This window comes from Hypanus sabinus, chromosome 6 (assembly GCF_030144855.1).
Source record: "Hypanus sabinus isolate sHypSab1 chromosome 6, sHypSab1.hap1, whole genome shotgun sequence".
NCBI classification, from domain to species: domain Eukaryota; kingdom Metazoa; phylum Chordata; class Chondrichthyes; order Myliobatiformes; family Dasyatidae; genus Hypanus; species Hypanus sabinus.
Genome location: NC_082711.1, coordinates 139,928,517 through 139,942,295, shown reverse-complemented (window position 1 = coordinate 139,942,295; position 13,779 = coordinate 139,928,517). Strand labels below are relative to the sequence as shown.

General features: G+C 37.9%; 1 protein-coding gene across 4 annotated transcripts in view; it reads left to right on the top strand.

The window, feature by feature from the left end:
• The window catches only part of pom121 (POM121 transmembrane nucleoporin), a 57,989-nt gene that overhangs the window by 17,297 nt on the left and 26,913 nt on the right, over positions 1-13,779 (top strand). For 3 of the 4 annotated variants that reach the window (XM_059973080.1, XM_059973077.1, XM_059973079.1), the window contains exons 6-11: positions 973-1,070; positions 4,347-4,426; positions 7,087-7,211; positions 9,229-9,331; positions 9,929-10,111; positions 11,891-13,735. In XM_059973080.1, the coding sequence (XP_059829063.1) occupies positions 973-1,070; positions 4,347-4,426; positions 7,087-7,211; positions 9,229-9,331; positions 9,929-10,111; positions 11,891-13,735 (2,434 nt within the window). The remainder of the gene's footprint in view (positions 1-972; positions 1,071-4,346; positions 4,427-7,086; positions 7,212-9,228; positions 9,332-9,928; positions 10,112-11,890; positions 13,736-13,779) is intronic. The other variant, XM_059973078.1, reaches the window with a different exon arrangement.

Sequence of the window (13,779 nt, the reverse complement as noted above, 5' to 3'; positions counted from 1 at the left end):
GGTCATCAACTGCTGTAGCCCATCCACTTCAAGGTTTAATGTGTTAAACATTCAGAGATGCTCTTTTGCATACAGTTGTAATGTGTGGTTATTTGAATTACTCTTACCTTCCTGTCAGTTTGTACCAATCTGACCATTCTCCTCTGACCTCTTGTATTTTTAACAAGGCATTTTCACCCACAGAAATGCTACTCACTATATTTCTTTTGTACTTCACACCATTCTCTGTAAACTCTAGAACTCTGAGTGAAAATCGAAGGAGATCAGTTTCTGAGATACTCAAGCCTGGCATGAAAAATCATTCCATGATCATAGTCACTGAGATCACATTTCTTCCTCATTCTGATGTTTGGTCTGAACAACAACTGAACCTCTTGCATTCTTTTTTGTACTGAATTGCTGTCACATGATTGGCTGATTAGATATTTGCATTAATGAGCAGGTGTACCTAATGAAGCAGCCACTGAGTATATGTCATTAATTGGGCTGAAGGGAAGGATTTTGGAGGGGGGAGCGGGTACAAAGTATTGCTTGGTACTATAAGAAGGGGCTTGTGAGTCACCATTTGTCTTTCAGATGAAACTACCAAAACCGAAGTAGCATCATATATTGTTGTGGAAGATTTATCTGAGTTAATTACCTGTGGCTAATTAGCATTCTTGAACACACCTAGAAGTGGTTTGTTGGTCATAAGAATTCTTTCCTTACCACAAAAGCTGTCTTCCCACAGGAATTTTCACACTATAACACACTATATAAAATAATTCCCTTTCTCTTTCCCATTGACTCATCCCCTTTCCTCATGTTTACCAACACAAGCACTTAACAACTGAGTTCAAATATTTCTTTATTTTGTTTGCAGAATAGGATTTTGTACCTTTTGTACATTTGGATGCAAATTCGTGCACTTTCAAATGTAAGTTTTAAAATCTTTGTTAAGGTAATCAGATGAAATTTCTGTTTATTTTGTAGGGCTTGAGATGCATTCTCTCTGCACGAAATACAACCCCACTCTCCAGCCCTGCTTCCTCACGATCTGAAACTCCTGAAAGATCAGGCAAAAAAATAAGGTAAGAGTGCAAATTTAAAGTAAGTATTCATTGAAACCTAGTCAGTGATGCAGACACATCTCTGCAGTCTTCACTGTTGATGAGAACTGAGATCTGCATTATACAGATGAACCCATTGCCCTAAGTTGCATGTATTGAGGTGAAGGGAGGAGGAAGCTGTCTTTCCCAGAAACTGGTCCTTGTTATTTTTACTTGTGAAGTTGTCACCTGCATATGCGTCAAGAATATGCATATGCGAGTTGGGAAAATTGTTTATTGAGGTTTTTTTATATGGTCAAATTCTTTTAGGTTCTATTAACTTAATTTTTTTGGGTTGTGCTTTGTGGATTCTTTCAGGACAAATTTCTGTTACTCACGTGACTTTGAGGTGCTGGTCATGTGTTTTGCACTTTCTGAAGTTGTATAACTGAACTGAATTTTTTTTAAATTAGTTTTTATTAACTTGTGGTCAGAGCAAGGGTATGGTTATTATTCATAATTAATCACCTAAGATTGTAGTGCTAGGTCTTGGTCATAATTTTTGCAATATTAGTTGTAACTCAGCCATGATGAGTTATGTGCAAGTCAAATTACCTGACAGTTACACGCTTGATTTTTTTTGTACAATTTTATGATCTTGTTATAGTTGAAAAGTAAGCAAATGTGGGAATTCTGAAATAAAACCAGAAAACTAAATTGCATCTCAGGAGTGCAAAACAAGAGTTAATGTCTCCTGTCACTGACATCAGATCCTATCCTGATGAAAGGTCATTGACCTAAAACATTAGTACTTTGTTTTGGACAAGTTACTACCTGACAGATTGTTTCTAGCATTTTGTTCTTATTCCATAGGATGTCAATTTTATAGATCTTTCAAAGTTTGATATCTGACCTGAGTGAGATTCGAACATTTGTCTGCTAGTCAATGTCATAATGATAATAAACTCTTCTGTTATCCTTTTAAAGTCCGTCACTCATGTTTACCTTTCTAGTACTTGCGTGTTGTGGACATGACTGGCAAGTATGTTTTAGTAAGTTTTCTTCTTTTCAATCAATAAGTGTATCATGCAAATCTGCTATAAAGCAGATCACAGGGTTAATTCACAGACAAGGAAAAATCTGCAGATTGCTGGAAATCCAAGCTACACATGCACAATGTTGGAGAAACTTATCAAACCAGGGAGCATCTATGGGGAATTGTCGATGGTCCTGATGAAAGGTAAGCCTGAAACGTCGATTGTACTTTATTCCATAGATGCTACCTGGCCTGCTGAGTTCTTCCAGCATTTTGCGTGTGTCATAGGGTTGATTCTTTGCTGACCTGGTTAATCTCAATCGTGTCAATCTATATTGCTCTTTCTGGGGAGAGAAATTCTATCACTATTCTTGCAAAAAAAAAAATTAACCAATGTTCCCAGATGCCAAACATCCAAATGGGTACGTGTGAGACCAGATTTCGGGTTCGTTCATATATTCTGCTGTAATATATTACCAGAAATTAAAGCCCATTCTTATTAATTTTGCATGTTCAGATTGGCTCATGTGTGTTTCCTGAAGTAAAGCTATTTGTGCCCTCTCTTTTTTCAATTTAGATGTAATCTTATTTCTCTTAATTGGATTCAAAGCCCCATTAACATTATAGGAAATTATTTTTATCGGTTCAATTTGCATTTTTCTCTAGTAGAATAGAAAATGCTCTCCTTTTGTAAACAGTAAGCAATCCCTTCTCAACAGTATACCAAAACACAAAACCAAACCCTAGGCATTTTTGAACATAGAACATTTGAAAATTTTCCCCGACTCCCAACAGTGAGGCCTGAGCACGGACCTGCCTCAATTCAGAGGGATAACTTCTATTTTCACCCTGTGTTAGAGAGCCTCCTCAGTGTGAACAATCATTGAGAATTCTCTCCTTTTTATGTCTCAATCATATTGCTATCATTCAAGTTATTCCGTCTGGTTTATTTCAGTTATCAACTTTAATTTTACCTTTAAGTCCGATTTACTCTTTTCAGTCATTTCTCTTAATTAATCTGTACTCTGTACATTCGTGTCTGAATATTTGTAGTTTTTCTTTGTAGCTTGACACCCTGGTTCGAGGGGAGTGTCCTCACCGCAATGGCTGCCATGTCTTCTGCCGAATCCTCTCCGGTCGGGTGATAACTTTCATGGGTAGTCCCCGGTCCGACAAGTCTGATGTTGTCTCCTCCACAGTAGCATAGGTTTTTGTCCCTTTGTCATAAAAGACTCTTAGCCGAGCTGGATACGGGGTCTGGAATCTGATATTGTTTTCCTTCAAGACCCTCTATGCTTCCACATATTCCTCCCATCTGGCAAGGATCCCCGGTGCGTAATCATGGTCAAAGCTGATTTTACAGTTGCTCCACATAAAGCCTTTCTTTTGCCATACCAGTTTAAGCACTTCTTCCTTCGTTCTGTAACTGAGAAATCTGACTAGAATCAATCTGGGCTGGACATCTGCCAGAGGCTGTGGTGCTAACACCTGGTGGGCCCTTTGTATCTGTAGGTCTTTTGCTTCTGGTAGGTCAAGGTTCTCTCTAAGCAGCTTCTCCACGAAGGGAATCACCAATCCCGGTTTACCTTCAGCTCCTTTGAGAACTCCCTAGATCTTCACATTTTCCCTTCCTGAATGGCCTTCTTGGTCTGTTAGCTTCCACTGGAGCTGCTCTTGTAGCTTTATCATTTCTGCTATCACTTCCTCTGTGTTTTGCAGCCTCTCCTCAGTCCCTACAATCCTCACTTCGGCTTCATCTAACCTCAAATTAGTTCTAACTATTTCTCCTTTAATATCTTCCAGCTGTTTGTTGTTATCTTGTCGGAAATCATAAATCTCTCTCAGAATCAAAGTCAGGTTCACCAACTCTTCCTCATTATCTGTCCAGGCTGGCCGTGGGGAAGCTAGGCCCCTCGTGTTGCTGTGTCTCGTTGTATTTATCAGCCTTCTGAGCGGACTTCTTATTCTTGTACTTAGACATCATCCTTGCCCCTCTTATTGATATAGTTATGTGATACTAAATAGTTGTCTAATTTTGACCTTAGGGCAGTTTACATTCTTTTTTGTCGAGAGCCCTTTCCCTACGCTGCCATTCCTTTGGTGACCCGGAAGTCCTCCACCCCCCCCCCATATTCACAGAAATTAAGGGAAAAAATAGTGAAGCATGAAACAAGAGAGTGAGTATTGACACCCTTTTAAACAACAGACTTACATGGTAGAACAATTAAGTATATTTTGCTTGCATGAGGATATTGCTTTAAAAGTAGAATGTTTATCCACAGGGAGGAAGAAGTACAGAGATCAAATGCCTCTACCCCAGTTCGAGTGGACAGGCCAGAAAAAGACCAGTCTATTGAAGAAGGTAAGAAGGAAGTGGAATACTATTTTAAGATATGTGTATTGTATTGCAATTTATTGTGAGTTTCAGTATATGTCAGGGAAAGTAGTCAATAAAAAAATCTTGATTGAAATATTGGAAAGCAACTAATTAACCATGTATAAAGCCTTTCTAAGACTTTAAAATGCAACATTTTAATATACTTAGTCATGCAAACTGTACATAATCATCAGCACAGTGGCTTTCAGGTTCCAGTTTTGCGTCAAATTATTCTGAAGAAAAGAAGTCTGTTAGTTCAGTAAAATGTTATTGTTTTCAGCTTCACCTGAAACTTACATTGTTAATATTAGAAGCTGGATTCGGTTTACTGGAAATGTTGGCTTGGATTTGGATTGGCTTTTGACTGTCTGCCAAATTTGAGTCTGCAGAGGTTGGGCTAGGCTTGACAACAAACTTCCAAAAGCCTTTCCACTATCTCTGAGGTAAAGTGCAGAAATGTCACTTAGCTGAATGAGTGTAACCACTGAGCAGTCACCAACTTCACTGGTACAGTGTGGTTGCAAGAAATATCGTCTACAAAGCACACTGCAGTTAATCACCTAGGCTACTCTATCGGCAGCTTTCCTTACCACAGACTTCACTAAGAAAGCTTGCCTTCGAGTTGAACTCCATTTTGACAAATAAATATTGTCAATCCCATGCAACTGGATCGAAATCTTTTTACCAGAACATTTGAGCCTGTTCCAGGTTCAGTATCTTTAATGTAGATATGCTGGTCAGCCCCATATCACGTAAAAGGATAAAGTATGAAGTTAATTTTCAAGTTTCTTTGGTAAACTTGACAATACATTTTTATTTACTGCTTTTCTGTTAGTTAAGCCATGAATCTAAGCTTGATGTCTATATCTATGGGCATTCCATGTGTTAATCCTCAAATCTGGAGGTGAATGGGTTTATTCACTTGAAAAGTTGGTGTGGAAACCAGAACCCACTTTTTGAAGTGGATTAACTTCATTGCTTTCACTTCCCATTAGACTTTCTGGCTAGCTCCATTTGCTCTCTGTAGCTCGTCAAAACCCCCTCCAGGGTCCGAGCAAGCTTCTTCCATCCCTGCATGGATGTGACTTGAAGGCTGGATCTAAGTGATCTTGAATTGTCTTGAATAAACTAATTGGATAGTAATTTATTGGTAAGGATACTCATCTCATGTTAACAGATTGATTGGAGTGACAAGATCTATATAAATAAAAGCATAGATGCTGTGGCAAAGTCTCAACACCAAGGAAAAATCAAGGGTAGGAAAGGAAGTGCTGGGAGGAATAGCAAAGTTGGTTAGAAATATTGACTGTGTTTCAGACACATGGGTTATACCATGAGAAATGAATGAATGTGCCATTGTGGCAACTGCACATAACCAGTTTACATTTCTGTAAACAAGATTTACGCAGAATTTCAATGTGAGTTCAGTAGCAAGACTTGAGTACTGCCATTTCAACCTCCCATTTCTGTGAGCAAGAGGTTGCGTTACATCTAATAAAGTTAGGTTAAGAAACAAAGACAAGGTTTGCATCGATAAGGAACTGAGCAGTGGTTGAAAATACTGGGGGGGGGGGGTGGAGAGAAAATATATAAGCGATTCACATCATGGACAAGCACTGATTTTTGAATACTTCTGAGCTCTGCTGAAAGTAGCACTGTAACAACTGCAATACCGAGAAGCCAGAAACTAAATGCATGTTTGCCGGTGATAATGGGATTTGACAGTGGGTAAATTGCCAGGACCATGGGATTTAAAAAGATTCTCCAGGGACTGTAGAGTGAATTAAAAGGTGTTAATTGGCAGATGTGATTTAATTAAATATAGACAAATATTTAACATAAATAAATGGCTTGTCTATTCTATGAATCATGTTGCTGTAATTAGCTATGCAGCGAAAGGACTTTGTAATTTTGATAATTTTGACTTATTTTGGATCTGGAATTCAGGAAGCAAGGAAGCAAGGAATTCAGGAAGCAATAACAGTAATACAACTCAAAGGAAAAGCTAATCAAACTTTCAGTGGTGTTTATTATATGTGCTCAAATTTGTGTGAGTGTGTCCTTGGCTTTGTCTTCCTTCTACCTTCTCTCTTTTACTGACTTCTTTCCCCAAAGTAAGTTATTGTGTTCCACCACAGTTTTCAGTGAATGAATCAAAATTTATGTAGAGTAAAAGAAAGAAACATCTTTATCCTGCAGAAGTGCCAGTGATTGGATGTGCCACCAAAGGCTGCCAAAAATTCTGCTCATTTTTTTTAAAAGTAATTTTATCTGTCCTTTTTTGGGGCCTCTGATTACAAGGAAGGCTTTGGCATATCCCCCAGAGTCCATTTTAAATTTTTGCTGTTTTGTTTTAAAACCTGCATTACAAATAGCTGTAGCCTGTCAAAATAAGACTTTTATTAGTAAAGGTATATTATCTTCGAGAAATGGATTTGGTTCTTCTGTTCAACTAAATAGTCACAAGCTTCATTTTCCGGTCAAATTTATCATTTTGATTGTGATTGGTAGGTGGTGCTAAGTGTGGCATGGGTTTGTAGAGCACTGTTGTTTTTCTCCTCGAGTACTTTAGTGACAATACATAGAAAATGTTGCAGTCAGATTCTGGAATATGTTTTAATTGCAGTAAAACTTTTTTCTTTTAGAAACAGCAACTCCGACGTCAAAATGTTCACCTTCAACAGTAGATTCTTCTCCCTTGGAAGGTGATGTGAAGCGAAAACGGAAGATTCCTCTTCTGCCAAAACGGAAGGGAAATCAGCTTACAATGGTAGAGTATCGTACTGTACATTTCTTGTTTTTAATCTATTTCTGTGCTAATTGGAGTTTAGTGAGATAACACATTTTTTTAGAACCAAAAATATTTTGAGCAGGTGTGGTGCTGGAATTGACTTGCATGTAGTTATTTTAGTCAGCTGCAATTAGAAATAACAAGTGCTCATTTGTGCTCTTTAGTTATTTATCACAAGCAGCTGAAAAGAGCATGTGTTGATGTTGAGTGAGATTATGATTGGAGTTATAAATTGTAATGAATACTTGCTCAGTATTTACAGAAACATTTACAGATAAATGAAGAATAGTTTTTTAAAATATCAACATAACTCCCAACTTTATCTCATCATTGCTTCAAACAGGCAAAGTCCATTGTTTTTCTAAAATGTAATTACTCAACTTCAAGAGTAATTCCCTGAATGCAATGGGAGTACAGAGAATAGGGAATATTTTGCAATACCTGTGTAGATTCAGTATTGTTTTCTGAACAGCTGGTTATTTTCTGCTCATTCCTTCAAAATCTAATTATCTGTGTAGTTTGTGTGTTTCTGCAAATAAATATGTCACAGTTAAATGTTTTAAAGGTTATATAATATATTTATTTGAGGAATAATTGTCCTCTGGGCATTTTGGAGTTTTATTTATTAGGGGTTATAAGTGTCATTAAAACTGCCACAATTTTTTTGCCATCTTCAATTGCCCCTAAAATGTGGTGAGCTACCAGCTTAAACCTGTGCAATCTTTCGGGTGAAACGCACCCCTCTTTAAAGCTGAGCAATTAGTTACATGATGGGATCTTGTAAATGATGTAGGAATGATAGATTTTCAAGTTGAGGCTTGTGCGAGAAACCTGCAGGTGGCTCTTCCATTTGGTGTTCTTGGATTCAGGTAGACCTTTTGAGCAGACAGATGGGATAGATGCAGGTTTAGGCCACTTGCCCCCCTATATGCTTGTTCCACTATGTAGCAAGATTGTTCTAAAGCTTTTATCTTTGTACTGGCCTCGATTTCCTTTATATAAAACAACTATTCTATTATTTTGAATGTATTTAGAAGCTGAGCATCAACCACCCTCATAACAAAAGAACTCCAAAAATTTACTCGCTCTCATGGAGAAAATTTCTTCTTAGCACTGTTTTTGAATGATTAACATCTACTTTGAAACACTGCCTCCCTGGTCCTAGACTCGAACCTATAAAACTGCATTAAGCCGGTAAAGTCCTATAGGAGTTTTTGTGCATTTCTGGATGATCACCTCTCATAAATTTGAGATTACAATTCATATCTACTTAATCTCTACATTAAATTCCCTTAAACATTAGTGAAGCAGATAATGTAGTTTGCTGTTAAATTGGCATAATGTTGTACTAAGGAATGCAGTGTAAATGTCACTGAAGAAACAGTACATAATTTACTGCTATATTTCTTAAACTTGAGATTATTTAATTTGAATGGAAATTATTCTGAAGACATGAGATTTGAACTCATGGTCTGGATTCTTAGCCCAGATTTCTAGGTTACAGTCTACTCTGCTACTTTTAACCATACACAGAATTAATCTGTTTTTTACATTAATGTAGAAGCAAATTTTGAGAAAGCAAGTCCATTAATGAACAAATGAGGCAGATGACTAGTGGTTGTGGGATAAGTATTGGGAGAACTCTGTTTTTCCATTTATACTGTGTTGTTGGATAATTTGCATTCAGTTTAATGGATTTACCTGCTGTTGTAGTATCTCTTCAACATATAGAATACCAGAACTATCCCTCTGTACAACCCAGGAATATCAGTGTAATTAATTTGCTGCAGTCTGGGACTAGGCAATGAACCCATAGTTCTCTAACATCATAATGTTGTCAACTGGGGTTATAAGGTGGCATTCAAGTGCCTGCTTTGAATTAAACAGTTTTGGCATAATTTTTATGTCAAGCACTGTAAATTGGTTCTCTTTCAAATTGTTGAGAAAGTAAATTAATGCAAGATTATCCTGCTAATTGAAACTTTCTTTGCTTCAGCATCCACCGATAGAAATTGGGTACACAATTACTGCAGAAGACATGGACTCTGAAAAGAAAGCACGCCTTGACAGGATTAAAAAGGTGTTGCAGGAGAAAGAAGGTAAGGCAATATATTACTGGCAAAGGGCACCTTTATATGTTTAGTAAGGTAAGTAATTGTTCAAATGTATTATCTTGTAATTTAGTTCTTATTTTTGTGTTATGATCAAGGTTACTACTTGCATAAGAAACAACCATCAGTGGTCGTTTGTGAAATTTTCTGTGGTTTCAGCTGTTTTGCTAAGTGAAATACCTCAGTTTTAGATTTTTATCTAAAGTGTTATAATTTAGCTTTACTCACATTTTCAGATTGCTTGACAATAAAACTTGCAAATGTCTAAATTACTTTTTTAAAGTTACTTTGTGCATCCTGAGGTAAAGTTGAATGGAGGCTGGCATCTCAGCCAGTCATTTTCTGGATGAGCCTGGTCGTGAATTACAAAGGCCTTTCTGTCTGTGGATAATGAGATGGCCTCGGGGCTCAAATACTTTTAAAGTTAATATTTCCTATAATTGAATATAACTAATTATTTTGATACAGCAACAGTACAAACACCATCCTTTGAAAAAATCTAACTGTGTAGCATTTCCTTTGTCACGCAATGAAATTCATAAACTTTTAAACATGTTACTAAGACTGCTTTTTTGGTATTAACAGAGCCTTCAAAGTCATTGGAGCCTGTGGTGACAGTGCCCTCAGTGTCAACTTTTACTACCCCAGCAGTGGAAAGCTCTGCCAACTCAACTCCCATTTCCACTTCTATTTCTGCCATAGTCTCAAACTCCTTGCTGGACAGTTTGAAGATGATGCAGGGCCACACCATCTTGTCTCCCACTTCAGGTGTGTAATAACAGGCATGTGCTAACTGGTCAAAGCTACTTTATCGTCTTCAGTCAAAGTTAAGGGTTAGCATAGAAAATTTAAATACCAACAGAGAAGTCCAGGATACATCAGATATATTGAGCCAGTTTGAGTATACATTTTTATCTCCTCTTCAGAATTATTCAGCTAACTTCATGAATGTGCAGGTAATTCTGTTTGTTTCTTGTGTGCTAGGTTGCAAAGTGGAATGAGTTTGTATAGTCATGCACATTCCTAATAGGTATGTGGCATAAAATGTCTCTAAATTGGCATCGCTGATATGGCAACCTCTTTGTGCATTTGACTCTGATAAACCAGAGTTGATCTTGAAGTTGTTATATATGGGAAGAATTCTAATCTCACCATCTAAATCAATTGTCACTATATATATATATCCGTCATCTGAGCAATTTTGTAACATCTTTCTCCTATATTTATTGATCTTTGTTTTCACTCTGTTAAAGAATCTCATTTATTTGAGGTATTTTTCCTAATCATGTTTTTCCTTCTGCTAACTGGCTTGGTTCCAGTCATGACTTAATGACATGTCATTGCAAGTTTATTTGCTCTCTCAAAAATGGGATTCTCTTCCATGTTGATCGAAACAACTTCTGGTCCTTGTGGGGATTAAAAGAAATTGCCTTCAGAATAGTTAATTTACTCTTCCTATCTTGCAAAATGCACTTAATGTGATTGTAAATGTGGAATTGAAGGGATAGATGTTTAGCAGACAGTAATCAATGTTAAAATGGGTGCATGAGAGCAAAGACCTTGGTATGTGTGCCCTTAATACTTTGAAAAGTCTCTTGAGGCATATTTAGTTCTTGGTTCTTTTTTCAAAAAAAAGGTGCATATAAGAATACAACAATGTGGAAAGGATGCCAGATTTTTGTGAAACCATAATTAGAGCTCATCTGGAATGTTGTCAGCAGTATATCTGAAGAGCAATGCCTTGGAAAGTGTCCCAACAAGATTTACAAGAATACTAGTAGTAATGGGTAAATATGCATTGTGTGGAGATAGGAGAAAATTGAATTGCATGCATTGCAGAGAGGGGGTAAATGATATTTGAAATGTGTTCAACATCATGAAGGGTTTTAATTGGCTCAGTTGGGTGAAGTAGTTCCCAGTGATGGAATTAAACTAGCAGAATTTAAGTGAGTTTTTGAAGTAGTGTTGGAATTAGATGTTGATAAGAAATACTGTTGTAAAGTACCCTCTGTTATTTGATAATGTTGGAAGCATTTTTAAATGTCACTTGATGCATTGGTGGTGGAGGGCTGGATATTGAGTTTATCATTGAGGTAAATAACAATTACTGCTTTCAACTTCAATTTTAATAGTTCAGTTTTAAAGACCTCATGTATTCAAATTAATTTTAGGATACTCAAAATAATCAATTTGCTATTACATCAGATCATTGGCCTTTGATACAAATTTGTTATAACAACTGTATTTCAGAAAAATTTGCAATTTAAATCTTATGTTGATACTTTATTCAGTTCATGCTAGATGTGTATTGGATTGACACCTAGTGTAATTCAGGTAATGATGTAACTTGGAACCTTTTGAATATCACTGATCTTGGGCGGAAAACCAATTGGATCAATACTTGTAACTCAGATGGAACCAGGTCTTTAAATCTAGCAATAGTGCACATTGAAAATGAAAGATTGCTAAGCATTTCTTTTTGTTTGTAGTTTTGAATGTTTTGATATCCTCTGACTTTGCACGGAATAATCAGATTTTCTTCTTTAGCAGATTCTGTTAATGGAGTGAATCCGAGTAACATGGCTAAAGCTTCAGAAGCTTCCACAAAATCTTCCAAGAGTGAATTATCACTTTCATCTACAATCCCTGCTCCAACAACTTCTGCCGTAACAGTGACAGCTGATATTCCAGGATCTAAGGCAGCTGATGTTTTGAAATTCTCAAGTTCCTCCGTTATCCCATCACTTTTAACACCAGTCAATAACCCTGCTCCTAAAGCTATCACCACTACCACCAATTCATGCCAGTTTTCTGTTCTGGTTAGTGCACAAGAAACTAAACTTAGCAAAGGGCCTGAAGTGAATGTGACTTCATGTACTGGTAATTCTTCAACTCCAAGCACAAGTTTTACCCTGTCCAGCACAGCGACTGCAATCCCAACAGAGGTTAGCACCACGGTTTCTTCATCTGTCAGCATACCCAAGTTTAAGCCAGTATTTGGTCCGCCAGTGACACAGCAGAGCACCATTACACCAGCAACACTGAGTTCAGGAATGCCACTTAGTACAACGGTAAGCTTGGTAGCACCTGTACCATTGAGCTCTGCCTCCTCAATCATTCCATTCAAACCAGTGTTTGGAAACTCAATGACAGTTACAACTACTGCCACCACTACAGCTGCACCTTTTAATTTCGGTCAGTCAGTTCAAGCAGTGTTTAATAAAGAAGCTCCTCCTCCCACAACTTCTACAAAATCAAATTCGACTCTGTTCCAATTTGGAGCCACCACTGCATTAACAAGTTCAAGCATTGATTCAGAAGTGAAATGCTCAAAAGCTACTGTTAGTTTTGGATTAAATGAAACTGTTTCTTCAAATCCGAATGTAGCTTCTACTTTAAGCAACAACCTATCAAGCCAGCAACAATTTCAGTTTGGTTCAAACCCGACAACTACTACTACTACTGCTGCACCAAGCACTGTGTTCCAGTTTGGAAAGACCTCTGCAGATGCCACTGCAACATCAGCCAGCTTGCCCATTCCTGCCTTTGGTCAGCCAAATGCAGTTACAAGCCAGGCATCAACAAACACTGCAGCTACTTCGAATATATTTGGGAATTTTACTCCTTCGGTGTCAGCACCTTCAACCACTTCAAGTGCTCCACTCACACTTGCGTTTGGAAACTCAGGAAAGACATCCCTATTTGGTAATACCACAAGTGCGCCACCTTTTGGGGCCCTGACGACTCAGCTTAACTTCGGAGGCACAAGCGGTCAGTCATTGTTTGGAGCTAATGCTACAGCAACTCAACAAACACCAAGTAAAGCCCCTGCCTTTGGCAGTTCTGGTGCTCCCTTCAGCTTCGGATCTACACCCACAAATGCAACATTTCAGAGCACCACCTCACAGTCTGCATTTGCAACTCCAAGCCAGCCAGCATTTGGGGTCGTTACAGCTCAGACTGCATTTGGATCAACTTCTAAGCAATCCATTTTTGGTGGAGGCACAGTCGGTTTTTCATTCGGTACAACCACCTCTTCCACTGCTGCTCCAATGTTCAGTGCTACGAAGAGTTCAGGTAGTAGTACAACTGGTTCAATATTTGGCTCTACACAAGGTTTTGGTTCCTCAAGCCAGCCAGCCAAAACGACCAGTGGTTTCAACGTTGCAGCACCAAACCCAACTATAGCTACAGCTGGCTTCTTTAGTTCAGGTCAGGGTGGATTTTGTGCTTCAAACCCTTCCATTCCGTTTGCTACTACTACCCCAACGTCGTCATCATCTCAAAATATGTTTGGGTCCTCATTGACTAACCAAGGGACACAGAACCAGACTAATCCACAGTTCAGCTTTGGAGCTGCAAATGCAGTTGAAAATAAGTCTGCTTTTGGAGGTGAGTGTACCTTTACTCCTGTCCTTCTGCTACGTTAACAGTCT